The sequence below is a fragment of the Centruroides vittatus genome, unplaced genomic scaffold (assembly GCF_030686945.1).
Source record: "Centruroides vittatus isolate TY-2023 unplaced genomic scaffold, ASM3068694v2 contig_452, whole genome shotgun sequence".
NCBI classification, from domain to species: domain Eukaryota; kingdom Metazoa; phylum Arthropoda; class Arachnida; order Scorpiones; family Buthidae; genus Centruroides; species Centruroides vittatus.
In genome coordinates, this window is record NW_027122248.1 from 1,714,622 (window position 1) to 1,734,383 (window position 19,762).

The 19,762-nt window shown below is 34.1% G+C and overlaps 2 protein-coding genes and 1 long non-coding RNA gene across 3 annotated transcripts; 1 reads left to right on the plus strand and 2 right to left on the minus strand.

Annotated features, from left to right (window-relative positions):
• Positions 1-227: 227 nt before the first annotated feature.
• LOC136977236 (uncharacterized) lies at positions 228-1,766 on the minus strand. The gene is made up of 4 exons (XM_067272707.1): positions 1,671-1,766; positions 883-975; positions 639-809; positions 228-566 (listed from the first exon to the last, which is right to left on the minus strand). The coding sequence occupies exons 1-4, from the start codon at positions 1,764-1,766 to the stop codon at positions 228-230; spliced, it is 699 nt and encodes a 232-aa protein (XP_067128808.1).
• An 801-nt stretch (positions 1,767-2,567) lies between these two features.
• Positions 2,568-5,055, minus strand: LOC136977250 (uncharacterized). The gene is made up of 3 exons (XR_010881056.1): positions 4,741-5,055; positions 4,336-4,419; positions 2,568-2,923 (listed from the first exon to the last, which is right to left on the minus strand). It is a non-coding gene; the product is annotated as an uncharacterized lncRNA (long non-coding RNA).
• Positions 5,056-9,747: 4,692 nt separating this feature from the next.
• On the plus strand, positions 9,748-19,711 carry LOC136977210 (transmembrane protein 267). The gene is made up of 2 exons (XM_067272677.1): positions 9,748-10,083; positions 19,286-19,711. Exons 1-2 carry the CDS (start codon positions 9,781-9,783, stop codon positions 19,622-19,624), a joined length of 642 nt encoding a protein of 213 aa, XP_067128778.1. The 5' UTR covers positions 9,748-9,780; the 3' UTR covers positions 19,625-19,711.
• The last annotated feature ends 51 nt before the right edge of the window (positions 19,712-19,762 follow it).

A 19,762-nucleotide genomic window follows, 5' to 3' on the forward strand; every position in this document is an offset into this window, starting at 1 on the left:
TTTATTATTGTTATTTTCCATAAAAAACTAGCATTCATTATATGAGAAAAATGGGACATATTAAGACTATAAATAAAAAGAGGAAAATTTCTACTGGGTTAATTATTTAAAAGAGAAATTCTTCATTTCCTTTTGAGAAGTTATTAAATTCACTTAAAATATTATAAAATTAAAAAAAGGATAATAATTGTAAATTTTGTTAGGGTGTTAAATGTACAACTCGTATCTTATCGACATGGGCAATAACAATTTTTGGATTTCTGCTTAGGATCCTCTCTTTTTCTCGTAATTGCCGGTTTGTTAGTGCTTCTGTTTATCGGTGTTCGAGGTTTGGGAGGAACCACTTTTTTCGGTTCGGGTATAGGTTTGGTTAAGATCTTCCTAGGCGCAGGAGGAAGAACAGGTAAAGGTGGACGACGATACTTGTTTTGCTCGTAAAACTTCGGAGCTTGAGAACAATTAAAATGGAACCACCAGTCGCATACGAAATACCTTTGGTGAAACACTGTCCCGTTGACGCACAGGAAACTGGCATTTCTTCCATCCGGGAAGCAAACGTGAAATGCCTGAATGAATGCAAAAAAGCGCCAGATAATCTTTAAAATACAAAGAAATAAAAAGGAAAACAGAAAAATTACCTGGCATCCAGTTTCCGGGTCTCCGAAATATCCCGCAAATTCATAACGTAAACACTTAAAATTGGTTTTGGGCACAATATGATATGTGGGATAGTCTATACCCGCTCTTCCGGGGATATTATCGTCTAGATCTATAAGATTTGTATCCAGATCGTTCCTAATTGGAGGCCTCTAGTATTTAAAAAAAGGAAATATTCGTCAGTTCCGTTAACTTGTGAATAACTTAATTATAAAAATCGATTACCTGAGAATGTATCCTAGTTTGAAAAACACCTACGGATAAACGAATAAAATAATCAGATTTAAATTGCAATACTTCAGAAATATTTAAGATTTTCTTTCAGATTAATCTATGGAATTTAATCTTCCCATAGATTACAAAATATATCTATAAATGTTTATAATTATTTCTATAACTGAGCATTATTGAGTTACCTTCAGTACGTGAAATTTTAGAAACACGTGAATAATTTAAAAAATAAAAGATGGAAATGTAATTTATGCTACATGGAGTTATATTAGGGCCATATTTGCACGGAAGCTAAACAAGGACCTCGACTTATGAGTCTATGGTAGAGCTGAGGACTTCACATACAAGATGGAAGAGAAGGGCCTATTGTATGTTATGGTTTAGAGCCACAGCCCTGTATCCATTAATATGTTTTAGCCGTTATTCATGTAGGATTTAGCTAGTTCCAATTTTTGTTACCTTCCATTGTTACTCGAATTAGAAAACTTAACAAAGATACATCAATAGCAGACAGATCTTTCTTTCTTTACAAAAATCCCAGTGTATGGCGATGGGGGGAAAAAGATAATCGAAATCATTTAAACGAATAGAAGTAAAATTTACTTACATAAAAGAGCGAAAATCAGCTCGACCGATAACATTACAATACAAAGAGTATTCGTTGGAGTAGAAAAAAATCCAACAGTAAGTGGCACATATATAATATATCAGAATGGCAGGTGCTGAAAGTTTCCGTTACTTTCCACAACTATTACAACCTTCAAACATTTGTAGAGATTCACCCGAGAGGTCAAGTCGCCCGAGGATTTGGATTTTAGAAGATGACGACACGAAAAGAACTCTCGAGTCGAGTTGTCCAATTCTTCCCTGACCCACATCGTCAACAAGGGTGCAAAGGGTAAACAGATTCGTGATAGTTGCTCGGGAGGAAATTATTTGGCACTTCCTCAATTCTGTGAATTTCTTTATGATAATGGCATCTTTAAAATAAATTATCACCGTATTGTATTTGGTATACACAACAAAACAACCAATGAAGAAAGTCGTAAAGTATACGAGCTTAATTTTTATAATTTAAAAGTTGGCATGTGTCTAGAGGTACTCCTCTCGATGCTTTGGCGAAGAGGAAAATATGACTTCCCCACATTAAGGAATGTAATAATTATACCAAATGTGGCGTTCTTTAGTGGCAGGTGAAAAGGATGAAGCTTACAACTTACTAAAAAAAGGGTTATCGAACCTTTGATCCTGCAACCTGTGCTAGAAAAGAAACAGGAACTTTCTCGCCTATCGAAATTTCACATTAAATATCCAGCAGACAATAAAGATACATTGTTCCGTATTTTGGAAAGTTGAGTAAGTTATTATCTTCGCTAGTATGCTAACCGCAGGGCCCATCCACCCAGTAAATATACATTAAAAATGTGAGGCCTGAGCTGCAGCTTAGGGCTTCCGTTTGCTTCTATATCAAAAACATAACCCAATTATTATATTAATAATGGAAGATCGACGAGATTTGTGTAAGGGAGAAACTAATTTATTTGGTAGAATGAATTCTTCATTTAAAGGGTTAACGAGATGGACAAATTGTAGGCTATAAACTAACAAGAATCAAAAGAACGAGTCTCTCCAGTTTGTTTAGCATAAATGAAGGCTAAACTTTACATAGTATTATTAATTTCTTTATTGAAAAAATATATTAAATTATCATTAAACTTTTATAATTTTTTTCTTCGAAATTATGATTGGAATGTCGTTTAATTTTACTAATTAAAATAACGATAAAAATGATTAATAAAAAGGCATTTATTTAATAAGAATTTCTATCGTTTCACAGCGTTACGATGACAAAGTTCATACTTTAATTACAGATTTTAGAATGTGATATATAATTTTCGTTTATATTTTGAATTTGTGCGCGTTGTTTTATGTTTTCTTGCCTTCTGGAATGGAAGAATAGACGACATGGGCGTTGTCACTTCCCTCGAAGCGGGAATCTGTCTGTATGGACGAGAATCTTCGAAATCTTCCACATCTATGTTTAAAAAAATGTCTAAAGTAACTATTAATGTTCATGATAATAAATTGTTCAACTTAGTCTAACAATATTTCTGATTTTTAAAAATTTTTGTCTCCATCCTGTGAACATTAAGAAGGCATTTGTAATCATTCTGGGCCTGGTCGAACCCACGACGTGTACGTCGTGGGTTCGACCAGGCCCAGAATGATTACAAATGGAGCCGGAGAGGGACCTGGCTCGACATATCTGAGACTTACCACCTGTGGAAAATTCCTGAGTATTGCTCGCCCGGATTCCTGATTTTAATTCTGTAGGTGCCCACCAGTGGAAGAGTGGATGAAAACGTCTGAAAACTTATAGTTAGTCACGGGTTCGTGTCTCACCAGTGGGTTGGCACGTAAAGTTTTTTGGGCTTCCTTCACGTGCGGCTAAATTTACATTGAAAGTCTTTCCTTGACTGATCATTCGTGTGTTGTCTATCGCGGTGTCTTATCAAACCAAACCAATTCTTTACCTGTTTGGAGTATGTATTCTCCAGAAAAATATCGAATTTAATACAGGACTACTACAAATTACATGACTTCATATTGATTTTAACATTCTACTTTCCATATGTGTGTTCAATTTCGATTTAGTGGTAGTTTCCATTTAACCCGTGTTTTAACGAAACTACCAGTAATTTAATGGAATAAATTAACTAAATTTATAACGTAGGGTTTAATCAGTTTAAAAACATTAAAATTTATTAAATTCGAATTTTATAAACTTACTTAATATGTGTCATAATTAACAATTTTTCCCCATAAGAGTCATTTTACATAAACAGGTTTCCTTCGTGCACGCGTTTAGAATAATAAACACGTTTAAAATTAATGAGTAAGCTTTTAAGGTAATAAATATTTGCTTAATCTCTTCGATTAAAATTTTACTCGTTAGGGTAAAGACTCGCACACGAAGTACAAAAAAATATTTTAATTTAAATAAACTTGACACTAAAACGTTTCTGTAACGTTAATGAAGTTATTTTTTAATTAAAAGTACGGGTCAAATTTTAATCGCAAAGCTCGCTTGACCCAGTAAGCTTCGAGCAAAAAAAAAAAAAAAAAAGTTACGATCGATCTATCAAACTCGATCGAGACTTCGATCGCCATTTTTTTTAATTACGGCGGAGTTTGAATTTAATTCTATTTTGGAAATATTCGTGCCTTACCAAATATTACGTTGGCAAGATAATGCCAACAATTAATCCATCTCCATATGTTTCGTACCATATCTTGAGCATATTTTAGTCGTTCGAACGCATTAAAATACTGCACGGACGATCGATCAACATTAACAATTGATCTGATTCTCCGATACTATTTTTATCCTCATTAAAAAAAACCCCATAATTTAACGGTCTCGAAAATTATACAAAGATCACTGACCTGTAAGAATGTCCACCAACGGTGAATGCCCTTTTAGAGAGATGTCCGTCATGTCTTCGTAGTGTGACGTCTTAATTGAGTATTCTTAAAATGGTGGGGGAAAAAAATCGAATTAATTGATATCAACTACAGGCAAAGTTTTTGAGGACAAAAGACAATATGTTTTTAAAACTAGTTTTTTTTTTTTTATTTGTCTTTCGATCGTTTCAAGGTTTTGACCTAATTTCGGATACTAAAAGGGTACCATTGCCATCGATTAAACGCTTAAACGTACGAATTTTACGTTATAAATAGGTCTTTACACGTGGCATCTGAAAGAATCGTCTTATTTTACATATTTATAAAAATTATCTAGAAAAATATCTCAACTAGTAACGATCGGGTTTCATAAAATATTCTACTCACCCGTCAAAATCCCGCAGAAGAGTGCCAAAAAGAAGATCCATCCGATCATAATCGATTATCGACCGTTCGAGTCGTTTAATGTTGAAAAATGTCTATCCATCGCGTATAATCCAAGGTGAACTCCCTCCACGTTAACCGGGGCATTACTTTTCGCACGTGAGGACCTCGTTTGACCGATTCGGACACGCCTTCATCACTATTGTTTCCTATCCCCGATTACTTCCTTTACGTCGGCCATTGTCATTCGCCGCGTAAAACGATATTCAATTTTTATTTTTCTTTTTTAAATATAAGATTTTCACTCGCGTGTTAAAGTGTCTAAACCAGTTTCCATTTGTTATAAAGTGGAAATTATTAATTACGCATTATATAAATCGTGTTTTCTTTCTGCCCTTTGATCCATTTTTCGCGCGCGTAACAAGCCAATATCTGTTAATGTCGATGAGACATCAGTTCAAAAATATGAGGAACCAACCGGTATTATTATTTTTTAAAAATAACAAAATCTCCATCTAGAAAGTGGGTTACGTATACAGTACTTGTTACGTTTATCTCGATTATGTTACGTCGATTTTTCTATAATGTAAAATTCCTTTAGAAATCTCACTTAAAGTATTGATTCAACAGACTTTGATTATTAAATTAAAAGTTATCAACCATGCGATTAATGAATTTCACGCGTAAATTAACGAGTTACGCGTTTAATACGGCGTAAACAATATACACGCCACGCCATATTTGCTGTTCGTATTAAACAATACTTGTACATTAATCAAATCAATTCCTTAGAGGCTCGATGGATCGGATTTCACGTTAAGATTTCTTTCCTTTTTTTTTAAATCCTTTTATCTACGCCTAAAATCTTAATTGTTTCGTTTTGATTCGTTCCCTTTCCGTTTTATTTTAGTGTCATTATGAACTTCCTTAATCGCAGATAATGCAGCTATTATGTGTCGGCCGTTCTCATTATGTTAAATTGTAAAAAGGGAGACTTCACTACAAAGACAATTAGTATAATTGTGATGACAGAATGTCATCTTTATATTATGAAGAATTGGAACAACAGGAAGAGTTTTCAATATGTTATACAACAGAAAGGAAGAGTAAAACCAGATTGGATCGTCGTATACAAGTATAACAAAGCACAATTCTGTTTGACGTTTGTTGGGGGCATGAATTGTCATTATTATTTTTTTTTTTTTCTATTCCTGAAAATACCTTGACGTAATTATCTTCCTACGAAACTTCATTTTAAAGATCTTGCAGTTCATTTCTACTACTTTCAATTGTCAACTGTCCAATATATAGGCTATACTTCAAATATTTATTCCTGTTCGATAGTACTCATTATATTTAAAATCGGTCGATTTAACATATTGCGTGTATAATAATTACAACACTACATTTCTTAATCTAGTCATGGAAAAAAATTTGATAAGAAAAAAAATCCATCCGTACCAAGATGTAACAACGAAACAAATTTTTCCTTGTAGAAATGTTTTGCCCTCGATTTTAATTTATTTGTTTTGATATAAATACTTATTCTTTAATAAGCAAGCTGATTAATAAATTTAATTATTTAAAATATTATTATTTAAATTTAACGGACAACAAAATCAAGCATTACGTTATCCTGTGTTTACTTTGATTCTTACAAACTGTTGGTAGAGTGGATAACACCACTGAATACTGGTTAGTCGTGGGTTCGAGCAGGCCAGGTAGAGTTTTCTAGGTTTTCTTCACGCGTGAACGTACGTAGTGGCTAATTTTCCATTGAAAGAAAGGTCTTTCAATGAGGCACCCCCTTGGCAGATCGCACGTTTGTTGCGTTGCCTTATCCCATCACTCCCACTCCTGCTCGTCATATAAAATTGTGCGCCATGGTTTTTTAATGTTAGTTATTTATTATAATTTCTATGTTCCTATCTCAGTTTATTTTGCTACGCAGATATTTTTATTTCAATTTGTTAAATGTATTTTTCTATCTTTATATACCGACCAAACATATTAGAAATTAACAATGCATGTATATGTTTTAAATAGTGAATAAATAAAGTAATCTTGCTCTAGAAAAGTTTTATATTAAATATTTTTGAAGGTATTTAATAACCTTGCCGCAAAAATTATGCACACTTATGGAAAATCATAATTTAAACCCAGAATGATAAAGTCAATAATATCTCCCGTGGAACCCAATAAATGGGTATTTATATAATAAAACTAGCGATTGTAAAAGGAACAACAGTGCTATTTATTCATTTATAAATCTAAGAGTTAGATTTTAAAACAAAATTTATCTGTTTAACTTGGCTTCCCCAAAATTAAATTTTGAATGTGCCACTGCTTGACTCAGCAGCGTAAGGGATCGTCCGTAAAATTACGTAATGCAAGTTTCCAACTACCATTTCATCATCCCCCGACAGATTCCAAAATTACGTAACGCATATCCCCTATCAATCACCTTAATTGTACTAAGGAATAATACACGACACGAAGTACGTTGACGCCATTTGGCGAAAAATACTGACGGTAACTTAATCCGTATATATTTAACAAGCATCAGTCGATTTAAAGATTAGCGTTACGTAACGTTTTGTATATACTTCCACCTTTTTGTAACGCATGGCAACGATCACCCGCATACCCACTTACGTTTGTAACACCTAAATAGGGACCAGTTTCCCATAAAAGTCCTTCCGGAAGGCAGCATCCCTCGACAGATTGCCCACGTGTCGCGTTGCCGTAAACAAAATGTTTATCATGAAGTGTCAAGGAGATCTAATCGGGAGAAGAGTATGGTGTCCAGTTCTCTCGGAAGTTTATATTTTCAACGGAGTCCAGAAAATAAATGTGAAAAAAAAATTGATACAGATGGATCAAAAAGCTTAGAGCAGAGAGATAAACATTCTATCCTTACTTATCCCATCACTCCACTTCTGCTCGTCATTTAAAATTGTGTGCCATTGTTTTCGTTTAATATAAAGGTAGGTTCAAATTTAGTTACAATGAGCGTGAAAAACACGCATTACTCGTGGACAACACCATCTCGATACCAGTGTAACTAAATCTGAACCTAGGAAAACACCAAAATTTGAAAGACCAAAGGAGCCACACGTCAGCAATCGTTCCGGTGTGCCCGGTAAGATGCTAACAATTTAGCTAATTTTTATAACATATACAAACTACAGCGCCATCTTCTCGGAAGGCCTTGTACTTAAGCGTTTTCAAAATCAAAATAATTTTGATATTTTTATAATAAATTTTTTTTAAGGTCTTTTCGTCAGAAATTATTTCAAAAGTTAATTATAATGCTATACACGAATCAATAATTTAATAATTGCAGTTATTGCACGGTAAATTGTTACAAATAATATGCCTACTTTGTGTAGACGTGATAGGATTGTCATTGGACTGCAATTTGAAAAAATTGTAGACCTATAAATTCCCATCGTCCGTTTGTCCTTCCTTAATCTCGAGAATGAAATTAGATAGATGAAAGGCGAGATCAGATATGGAAACCGTAAGGGCAGGAGGCCCCGATTAACTATATAGGAACTTCCGGTGCAAACCGAAAGTCACGTTATTTCAATTCAAAACCTTACCCCCGAAAGGAGTTAGATGACCGGCACGACTCTATCGCTAACAGGAAAAATATGATGTGTAGGGGCAAGCCACTACTAATTTGAGGTGGAGAGCATATATTTTAAAATAAAAATTGCTGCCCGGCATTGTGACGACGTCACAATAAATAATTGCTCGTTTCAATATAATATACTTTTATCAACCAGTGAAACTATGGGTACGTTCGTAAAGTCAAACGAGTTAAACGCGTTAGTAACGAATCATTCGAAAAGTAGTAGTCTCGCTCAGTGCACATGCATATGTTTTAAATAGTGAATAAATAAAGTAATCTTGCTCTAGAAAAGTTTTATATTAAATATTTTTGAAGGTATTTAATAACCTTGCCGCAAAAATTATGCACACTTATGGAAAATCATAATTTAAACCCAGAATGATAAAGTCAATAATATCTCCCGTGGAACCCAATAAATGGGTATTTATATAATAAAACTAGCGATTGTAAAAGGAACAACAGTGCTATTTATTCATTTATAAATCTAAGAGTTAGATTTTAAAACAAAATTTATCTGTTTAACTTGGCTTCCCCAAAATTAAATTTTGAATGTGCCACTGCTTGACTCAGCAGCGTAAGGGATCGTCCGTAAAATTACGTAATGCAAGTTGGCAACTACCATTTCACCATCCCTCGACACATCCCAAAATTACGTAACGCATATCCTCTATCAATCACCTTAATTGTACTAAGGAATAATACACGACACGAAGTACGTTGACGCCATTTGGCGAAAAATACTGACGTATTTTACGAAAAGTAGTACTCTCGCTCAGTGCGCATGCTCCGCGGTGATGACGTATCGAACGAAACTCTAACGAAGCTCACAAAGGAAAGAGTTAGTTTACTTCGTTAAGAAAATGGCGCCCGACGATATCGATGTTTCTAGATCTACTCGAGTGTTTAAATTGTGAATTAAAAGGTGAAATGATTGAAATAACTGTCCATCCGAAGCAACCTAAGAAAAATATTTTGGATAAGGCTGCACTAGCAACATTCATATCTTCGATTTTAGAAACAGCCATTTAGTTATAACGAATCGTTCGAAAAGTCTAACGAAACAAGAATAACGATGACGTCATTCTCGTTTAACTCGTTCGACTTTACGAACGTACATTACTCTATGATTTAATTAAAGGTGCCATTTGTTCGCCTCCGAAATTGGCGGTGTATCGAGTTTGACGCTAAACTGAAGTGGGCCTACCTCAAACAATAAGAATTATTAATATTAATAAAATATTAGTAAGCCGGGGCGACATTTTAAAATTTTACAAAATCGTCATTTGAAAGAATCACGACACAGTATTATTTTTAGGGTAATCGGTAGCCGAGGCGGTGGCAACGTGTAACGGGCTCTTCAGCGCCATCTATCGCGGAGTTTGGGCGCAATCCTTCGAAACGACGGGATGTCGCCGGTATCCGAAGGAGCGCTTCTGTTCGCCTTTAAATATTTTATATTATCGAATATTCTACTGGCGATCGGTATATACGTAGACAGGTGGGCTGCGAAAACCATAAAGGGCGACAATCTGGCCTTTGTCGATACTCTGGTGCATTTCGCTCTGGGTTCCGTCAGCTGGTGCATGGTGATTTGCAAAGAAAGTTTCGCTCGTAATTACAGATTATACAAGGAACTGTTCCTGTGCGGGTGCTTGTCTAGTTTTATAGACGTCGATCATTTCCTCATGGCTAAGTCCTTTCGATTGAGAGTGAGTATCTTATCCTCTGTCAAACCACAGCCTAGTCAAATGGATGTCCGAAGGAAAATACTTTCTTCCGCGAGATGGAGCCACACAACAGACCATAACAACACACTGATTAATGCTGTCATATGCTTGTAAAACAAAACAGTAATTCAAACTTAGAATATAGCAAATTATTAGATTTTTTTAATTAAGATTTTGCCCGGATTTGTGCAGAACAGTCTAAAACAATAAATATATTATCAATAATCATCTAGACGGTTAAATGCGATGATAATTAATAGTGTAGATGTACCGTACTTGTGGCCACATTAAGACAATTTTCAACTTTAAAAAATATTTTTATATTCTTACAATTTTTTAAAGTAATGAAACATAGTAAAAATAATGCAAAAACATGTTCTATTTTACTTTATTACATTCATTTTTTATTAATTTTAATATTTTATAAACAAAATTTAGAATTTTTTAAAATATTGCAAAAATCACCAGTTTTGACTATGCCTATACCAGTTCTGGCCCACCCGTGTACCAGTTGCGGCCACCCTGTGTTTATAGAGGTGCCACTTTTATTATTTTCCGTGATAAAGGTTTATTATTTGAAGTTTTGGGTCTACGATTCTTTGAATATGCATGTCATGTGTAGTTGGAAATGTAGGGTCTGATGAATTTTCTTAGAATTAGATTACACAGTAAATTTGGGTGACCATCTTTATCACACATAAACAATGGATTTTTCTCCATCCAAGGAAGAATAATATAAGATGCATAAATTATGCATCATAGCTGGTTGCCGAATTAAAGATGGTAAGCCTGCATGAACGGCCTTCGAGTTGCTGCAAAAACCCAATAAATTCTACTTTCGGGTATAAGCCTGCCTAGATCATTTAAATTTATTATGCCCATGATAGGTGCAGGGGATTTCACCGATGGAAGTATGTCCGAACAGTCAGTACATGCAATATTCTCTTCGGTGATACGTACTAAGTATCCAGCAATGTATACCATTGTAGCGGATTAAATGTTTGACTTTATAATATTTGAAGGTCTAATCTTAGCTGTTTCAGTTGTGGCTCAATATGCTTAGTAACTTCCTCGAAAGTATGGTTCTTATCCATGCATACCTTTAAAAATAATAAATTATTATTATAATGATTACTTTATTATTAATTAGGTCTATTAAAGTAATTTATTAATTAAAATATAATATCTGATTTACAATAATGGCATGACTTTGTCAGGAGGCAACCATTCCTCAAGCTAAGCTTTTTGCATTGCTTTTAAGGGATGCACTAATTAATCCTGTTTTAAGAATTGTATGCAGTCCTTGCATTATGCTGCGGGCATTTGTTTGGTCATTGGATCCAGACATGGACCATAGTCCACTAAAAAGGTTCTCTATATCATCTGAATTGAATTTTCTGGTTAATATAAAATCAAAACCATTCTCCAACAAATATCTGATACACAGAACAGTGGATCTGGTTGTAAGGCAAGCAGCTTCATAAGTTTGCTTACTGATAAACTGAACATTGGGACTGTCACAGCTATCTTTCCAGGACTGTAAATATCCCAAAAACTCATCTTCCAACTAATCGAGCCTTTCGTCATTAGCAGAAATAAACTGCATCACTGTTGCATTTCTGAAATGAATGTGGTGTTGAGTATTGCTGATATTGTGAACAGCAAACCATTTTTGCATCATTTCCAAATACTCAATTGTGCCCTCGGCCTCAACAAAGTTCAACTTCCCAAATCTGGGTCCGTGCTTCTGTAAAAACTTCAGTGCAGCAATTGCATTTTGGCTGCATATGTCCACTGCATGCTTAACCTTCATCTTATTAAAATTTGTTGGGTAGACATATTTAAAAGTTAAGCGTCTTACTGGTTTAATAACATGATCTCTCTGTTGGTGAAACAAGTTTTGGAGAAAAAAACCATTATGTTTTCCTTGATTCACCATTACCCTACTTGGAGAAAGAAGCAATGACCAGAAATTTTTTAATATATGACATGGATCATATGATAGGAATATTGAACGATTATTGTCCAGTGGGTATGGAATCTTCAGAATTGGAGAGTTTACAGCACTAAGTAATTCAAATAACTTAACATTTTTACTATGGCCATATCCTGAAGTACTTTTAGACCTGCTGCCTCCACTGAATGGATCACATGTAAAGTTAAAGTATGAAGTTCCTGACCTTTTAAATCACTGGTAAAAAATATGCAACAGGAATTCGAAAATCCTGAAAACACAAGAGACTATTTGCTGTGACATGTTCAAGTCCGAGTTGTTTTTCCAGGCCATTCATCTTTACTGTTCCCACTAATTTGTCTGCTTGCTTGTTATACTGCTGATTAGGTTTAATGGTCATTTCATCCGAAATAAGTGAACCTAATTTTCCCCTTGTGACAACTTTTTTGCCTCCTGAGTTAATCGTTGCTTAATTAGGGAACCCTTACTAACCCCAGAAACAGAGCCTATATATCTTTTCAATGTTGATTTTAATGGTAATAATAAAAGTGGAGTTTTTCTAGCAAATGTAAATGCCGTAGAAGACTTTTTGCTCCATAAGACATAGTATTTTACCATGTTGTCTCCAATGAGGCTGTTGTTCATTGTAAACAACCAGTTGTTCAAGTATGAAATCTTCTGTGCTGTTACCTAAAAATACATATAATTTTATTAGTCACTAACACAGATCGACCAAAAAAATTAAACAATCAATAGTAGACTACATAAAACCAATTTTGTGTTATAATGTACTATATTGATATAATAGGATATTAGGAATATTAATATGTTATTGCATAAATTATTGTAACATACCTTGGGCACTGTCATTCTCTAAGCTTTTTATATGATATTTTTCAAGTTTTCCAGCTAACAATTTATTTTCTGCTTTCATTCTATGCTATTCTTCATATAGATGCTTGATAGTGTGATCTTGCTTCCTGCATTTCTGCTCCAAAGTTTTCAGTCTTGTCAGACTTCAGTAGGGACATTGTATAACTTGTCCCTACAGAAACTTCTATACTAGATGCAGAACTAGATGGCCCTATGTCACAGTCTGAAAGTTCACATGTGGGTGTGGAACTGGAGAACTTGCTTTCATAGTCTAAAAAAACAGCTCCGTGCACTGGACTCATTAATGGGATTTGATCATGTACATGTTGCTCAGATTGAACACACTTTCATTTCATACCAGTACAAACTCCTTTCTTGGGACTAACCTTTTTTACTTCTCTTCTGGCTTCTTTACGAACAACCTGCTTATAGGATGGGTATTCGTGAAAAACGCTTGGGACGGCATTTCGAATCAATATTCTCTTTTTCAATCCTGGTTTATAATCTTATTCCAGAAAGTGCTTACTGCAGACAACTGACCAGTCACTTGGCTTCCAAGTTTTGAACTGTTTTCATCTGTAAATTTTAAAAAGAGTTAGTATAACTAATAGATTTACTGTATAAGTTATCTATAAATAATTTGTATGCATAAATAGATAAATTGTACAAAAGTTTAAAATGCAACCGCAATATAATCTCATTGCAGTTAGAGGTGCAAAAACCGTACGTGTCCTCATTAAGGGAGGAGTATATGTATTTAATTTTATCTTTATTTAAAAAGCTGAAATTAAGTGCTTTTCAAATACACCCATGTCATTTTTAGCAATATCCTTTTACCGTTTTCGAAATATCCGAGAAATTCGATAAAAGGGAGTGATATATACATTTTTGGGGGTTGAAATTTTCCATGTGTTTTTTTATGGGGGTTTTATAAAAGCCACAAAAGACCACAATGGGGAGGTAAATTTTGGGAAATATGGGGACACGTGGTTTTTGCACGAGGTTTTTGCCCTTACAGTATATAATAAAATAATTGCAAAAGTAGCATCAAGTAGCATTTTTCCTACATTATTTAACTATGAAGTATTAAATAAATCTTACCTTTTCTGCTGACAGCTTTTATCCATTTTAAACATAGATTCTCTTCCGCGGAATATTCGTGAAAACTTGTTCCATCTTTTTTCGATTTATTTGAAGTACAAAATGACAGAGCAATGAACCATTTTAAATCGAACCTTTTTAAAATTCACTAGTATCTTGATATATAGTATTTTCAAAATATACCATAAGCATGTCTGCAATAGTATTATCATTGATCACTTGTATATAAGTAACATTGCTATAAAGCTAACTCCAATCAAATGCCGAATTCTATTGGGCTAGATATGGCTAAATACTAAATAAATTATTAGTCTCTTAATAAGAGATGGCACCTAACACCTCCCTCTAGTGCCAAATTGGTTGCATAATTTATTTAGTATTTAGCCATATCTAGCCCGATAGAATTCGGCATTTGGTTGGAGTTTAGATTGATCACTTGATCAAATAGTCTGGTCGTCAGTGCTCCTAGTGAAGAAAATGTGCAAACTGCCTCAGCATCGACATACGTGTTCAGAGCAAATGACTAGGCTCTGTTTTTATTGTAGGCTGCGGTCAAACCTACCGAAATGCCAATTATTTAATCAGTTTATCAGATGTAATTGTCGAGGTACAATTACACATCTGAATTAGATGGTCAGAACCACATTACCAAAGTTGTAGACTTTTTTTGCTCGTACTATTCTATTGAGATCCCAAACGTATCATTGAATCGAGGCCATTTTTACGTGTTTTAAAGAAATTTCATTATGAAAGATGCTCCAAAGGATTAATGCATAACTGTTTTAATAATGGAGTGCCCGCCGGCAGCCAAGCGGGTACAGCCACCCAATGCCGGAGGTCTGTCGTGGATTTGCACTTCTCCCATCAGCAAGCCCTGTGGAGTTTGCCATGCTTAAATGGGGGGGTCCGTTTTCTGTTGAAAGTCCCAGACATCTCCCCATAGCAGATTGCTCATACATTGCATTGTCTTATCTTGTCGGTCTATTAAGATTGGATCTCGTGCAACACTGACAAATATGGTCCGGATACTTTAGACTGAATGTCTGTTTTGAATGGTGTTGACCCGTTGTATTGTTTTATTTGTTAGAAAACATAAATCTAGAAGCCATTGTTCATTGTAGAACTCAGAAATATCATTGCCATCTTTAATCACAAAAATCCAAATTTCCTCTCAAGTTCCAAAATCTTTGTAGGCTATTTTCTAACTATTGAAGGCTGAATATGATCAAATATAATAAAAGATTTATTAACTATCACTCTTAAATACTGGAAGTTATAATATGTCTTTTTAAAACCTTTCTATTTCCAGTAAAACATAAGAATATTAGCTTGTTCAAACAAACGTTTTCGTATCTCTATCGAGAACTGCTTCAGGTTCATTAATGTTCTAAAATTGGAATGCGCAGAGTTTAAAAATTAACTGCCAATCAATACAGGTGTTCGAATTATTTGATGTAAATTATTTTGGCTATTTATGCTTTTCCCCATTATAGGCTTTCACCGATTGCATATTAATACTCTAGCCCATAATTCCACGAGTAAGATGTCACATCTGCTGTCCCTGGCATGCATATTGCCATGCATACGATATGGCGTTGCTGTCTTTATAATTTATGCAGTTTCCTGCTTTGCTGGCCTTGTATATTTCCAATTTTTCCAATTCCCTTATATGGTCGGTTTGTAATGATTTTTTTATAAGGGTAGCGGCCGTTAGGTCAGCATGTATATCTGGGTCTGATGCATATGTAGACAATTCGGTTGTATTCTTATTTTTGTCTATTGTATTTATGTTTTTTTAGCCTTTTTTGTATCGACTTTTTTGTTGATCCTATATATACTAGGTTCTTGTGAAATCTATTATCCTTGATTGGTACTTTGTATACTCCTGGTGCTCTCCTGGTGTTCATCTTGTCTTTGTCATTTCTTAGCAGCTCGTATATTGTCTGGGTCCTTGTATATGTTAATTTGATTCCTTTCTCTTCCACTATTTCCCTATATGTGTGATGGAGGTTTTTATTGTATTGGACAATTACACGATTTGTGTTATTTTCTTGCTCAGGAATTCTGGTATATCCCACTTGTCCTATGTCATTTCAGTTTCTATTGTGTGGATGGTGGAGCTTCCAGGCTAACTTATGAATTATGCTTTTGTTATATCCATGATTGGCTGCTATATCTCCCAGACGTTTGAGTTCTTTAGCAGTGTCTTCACTTCTGCTGTTGTGGGTGAACGCTCTTTTTACTAATGCTCTAAAGGCGACTATCTTATATTGGTATGGGTCTTCTGATTGTGCTGGTATATATAGTGGTCAGAATCCTGGTTTATAATATACCTTTGTTTGTATTTCCTTATTGTATTAATATTTTTATGTTTTACTGGAAATAGAAAGGTTTTAAAAAGACAAAAGATTTATTCTTTTACCTTTTTTACTTGTATGTATTTATTATCTATCATTCTCATGTATCAACTCATTAATTTATAACATGTTTTTGTTGACTTCACTCATAAATAATATATATATATATATATACATATGTTGTTATTAAAAACATGTGCATCTTGTAGATGCAACTGAACTAATCTGCTTCAGTTAATAAAGCAGCACTCAAACTGACTCAGATTGGAGTCAATTGTTTCTGCACCATAGAAACACTTGACACGAGTCAGCAGAGTTGGTGCACACAGAATTGACCGGTAGTTTTGGTGTCTTCATGGAATTTGAAATCTAGTTTATACTTGCTTGAAATGTGGATGCTCAATGCACTTTGTATGTTTAAATATAACAAAACTGCTTTTCAATTTAATCTGTGCCGTGATGTATAGAAATGCGTAAGACCGATCAACCCTCGGCACAGTTTTGTTACTTCAAAACACCGGATGAGCTGATTCAAGTGGAAAGGTCTGACCAGAGCAGAGTTGAAACAATTCACTTTGGCAGACGTAAGACTTACCTTCGGTTGTTTGTTATTGGCCGATATTGAACACATGCACGATCTGCTTGCTTATGATTTTTTACATGTTAAATCTACTTGCGCACGATAAGATTATTTTAATGTCATGAATAACAAAATGTAAAATATATAGATAGATGCAAACTTCAAAAGGGCTGTAGGAAAACTCCATTTTGGGCTGCATGCATCCTGTGGCTGTGGTTGGACAGGGCTGGGATAGGGAATGTTACTTCTAAAACTTTTTGGTAATTTTGGTGGTGGTGATAAACTCATATAGAGATATCCTGTAACGTACATTATATCATTCTCACTCATAGGAAAACTGTGTCCTAGTTTGAACAAAAACCTTGAAAGTAGAAATATACTGGCGAATGCGATAGTTTTAATGCTTTGAGAAAGATATTTCCTTTTCTTCATGAATGATGAAGTGTATGTAGATAAGTATCAAAGATTATACTTTATAACAAATTGTATAACACATCAAATCTTCTGAATTGCAATAAATTTAACTTATTCTGATCAATTCTTAAAGATGGATCTGTTTCAAATATAATAGGTTCAAAATTAGTAACACAGCTGTCTATTGGTGTTACAGAAAAAATTTATGTGAATACTTTCGACAGTTTATAACTGTCCTCTTCAGGCAATATAATCGTACACAGAGAACATAATGCTGCTATTTGACGAATGGTAAAGAACATTTTTCAAAATTGTTCCTCTTGCATAAGAATGCAACCGAAATATATAAAATTACAAAATTTTAATAACCAGGGTATACAATGAAACAAAAGTAAAAAAATTTATGCCAAATCAAAATACAAAAGTAAATTCTGTAATGTTGATAGACAGTTGTGTTGTTAATTTTTGTAGCATTGCACTGAGTGTTTTTACATTTCATAATATAATAGTTTCAAGAACAGTTGAATCAAATCAATTATTTACAAAAATAATTTACTTAATTCAACTTAACTCCATAATTTAATTTTTAATTGTATAAGCAAGAATGGTTTAAGATAAATCTGAAACGTTTTGTATAATTGATTTCTATAAAAATAAACAGAGATGAAGTGTTAATCTTTCATATTTTTCAATGTATGAATAAGGATATTTTACAAGGGCCAGAATACACGAATGGATATTTTTGCACGTAAAATAGGTGCAGAATTCTGTACCGTCACACCTGATGGATATTTATCACACAGTGGAGGACTGATCCAATTCAAGCTTCACTTGGTAATGGATTTGCTGCTGAAAGTTCTGTGTAGTCCACATATTTGCTCTTTTTTCAATCCATGTGTTGTCACATAGAAAATATCCATCTGTGTGTTGTGACAGTCAAAAAATTTTGGAGAGCTGATGTACTTAGTTTTCTTACAAAGTTAAAGAATGTTGTCCCCGTAAGTTCTATTTACAGATATATCAAAAATTTAAAATTAGAAGGAATTTTAAACTCAAAATTTTAAAATTTGCCTCATGGGTCCTAAGAATGTCTTTTTAATCATACCAGTTGAGTTTTGCCAAGACAAGGAACAAGACCTGACATATCCGGGACAGACTGCCCACGAAAAATTCCTGGGTTGCCGGCCGGGATTCAATCCGTCCCGACACCTTGTTTTGGCCATCCGGCCGTCAAGTTCACATATTTATTTTCTAGACTGGGATATTATATTTATATTGTCTAAAGAATAAATTCATTGTGTCTGCAAACTATCAAAATTTCAATGTATCGTAAATGTGACTGTCGTTAAAATATGAAAGACAAATGTTAAGGTCCATTTTTTAGTGATATGAAGAATCTTATGGGACTGCTATATTTCTGCAACCAATTATTGTTAACTTTCTTGTGGCAAGCGACTCCATCTTTCATTAGAAAACTAGAAACAAAAGCAATATTATGGTGCAGTAGTTAAAGCTGGTTTATTCTGGTAAAATTTTTTAGAAACACGTCATCTCAGTTGGATCAAATACGTAATGTTGCGTTTGAATCCATTTATCTTTAATAAATTTGAGTAACTTGTAAGAATAAAAAACATTCTTTAAAACTACTTTTGTTTATGAACTTAATTGTTCCAATAACAATATATTCTTTGTCTCGAAGTTATTAATTCTGTCAGTGTTAATTTTAAACAATTGCTAAAGAAATTTAAGGAGTCAGCATACTGATTTTTGATTAAACATTAGTGTTGCAATAATTTTCTTATAAATTATCAAATTTAATGTCTTCCATAGATGACAGCAAATTTAAATTTATTATTATTATTATTATATTGTATTTTATTTAATGCCATTTTTTTCCTTTTCTAGGATGCGCTGTCTCTACGACGGAGACCGCCACTTCACTGCACAAGCTTACTGCTTTCTGCCATTTTGGCACTCGTCGTGCTCGGAAATGTGTTGGGAAAGGAATCTGCCCGAATGGGTCTGCTGTCCCTGACCGCGGCCTACACGCATCACTTCAGAGACGGATTAAGAAGGGGCCTGTGGTTCTGGCCTTTTGGCTCCACTCCACCCATTACAAATCTGTATTATGTGATTTGTAGTCTGACATTCCCCTTACTATTTAACTTGATATTGTATAGCTCGGAATGGAAGAGCTGGTGTGGATTTGGCGACAGAAGCGTTAAATCAATCAGCATCGTATAGTTTATTAAATTGTAATTGCAAGTCATTCTCAAATGGTCACCTGTAGATGTCAAAATTTATCATTAAACGTTTTAAACTGTATATAAATTGTCACTATATTACATTATGCATTTAATTTTATTTATTGTATAAAAAAAT

Coding starts and splice junctions, on each gene's coding strand:
- LOC136977236 (XM_067272707.1), bottom strand. CDS start 1,766: ATGTGGGTCAGGGAAGAATTGGACAACTCGACTCGAGAGTTCTTTTCG. Junction 976..1,670: donor CGGGCGACTTGACCTCTCGG/GTGAATCTCTAC, acceptor TTAATCTGAAAG/AAAATCTTAAATATTTCTGA. Junction 567..638: donor ACCCGGAAACTGGATGCCAG/GTAATTTTTCTG, acceptor GCATTCATTCAG/GCATTTCACGTTTGCTTCCC.
- LOC136977210 (XM_067272677.1), top strand. CDS start 9,781: ATGTCGCCGGTATCCGAAGGAGCGCTTCTGTTCGCCTTTAAATATTTT. Junction 10,084..19,285: donor CTAAGTCCTTTCGATTGAGA/GTGAGTATCTTA, acceptor TTCCTTTTCTAG/GATGCGCTGTCTCTACGACG.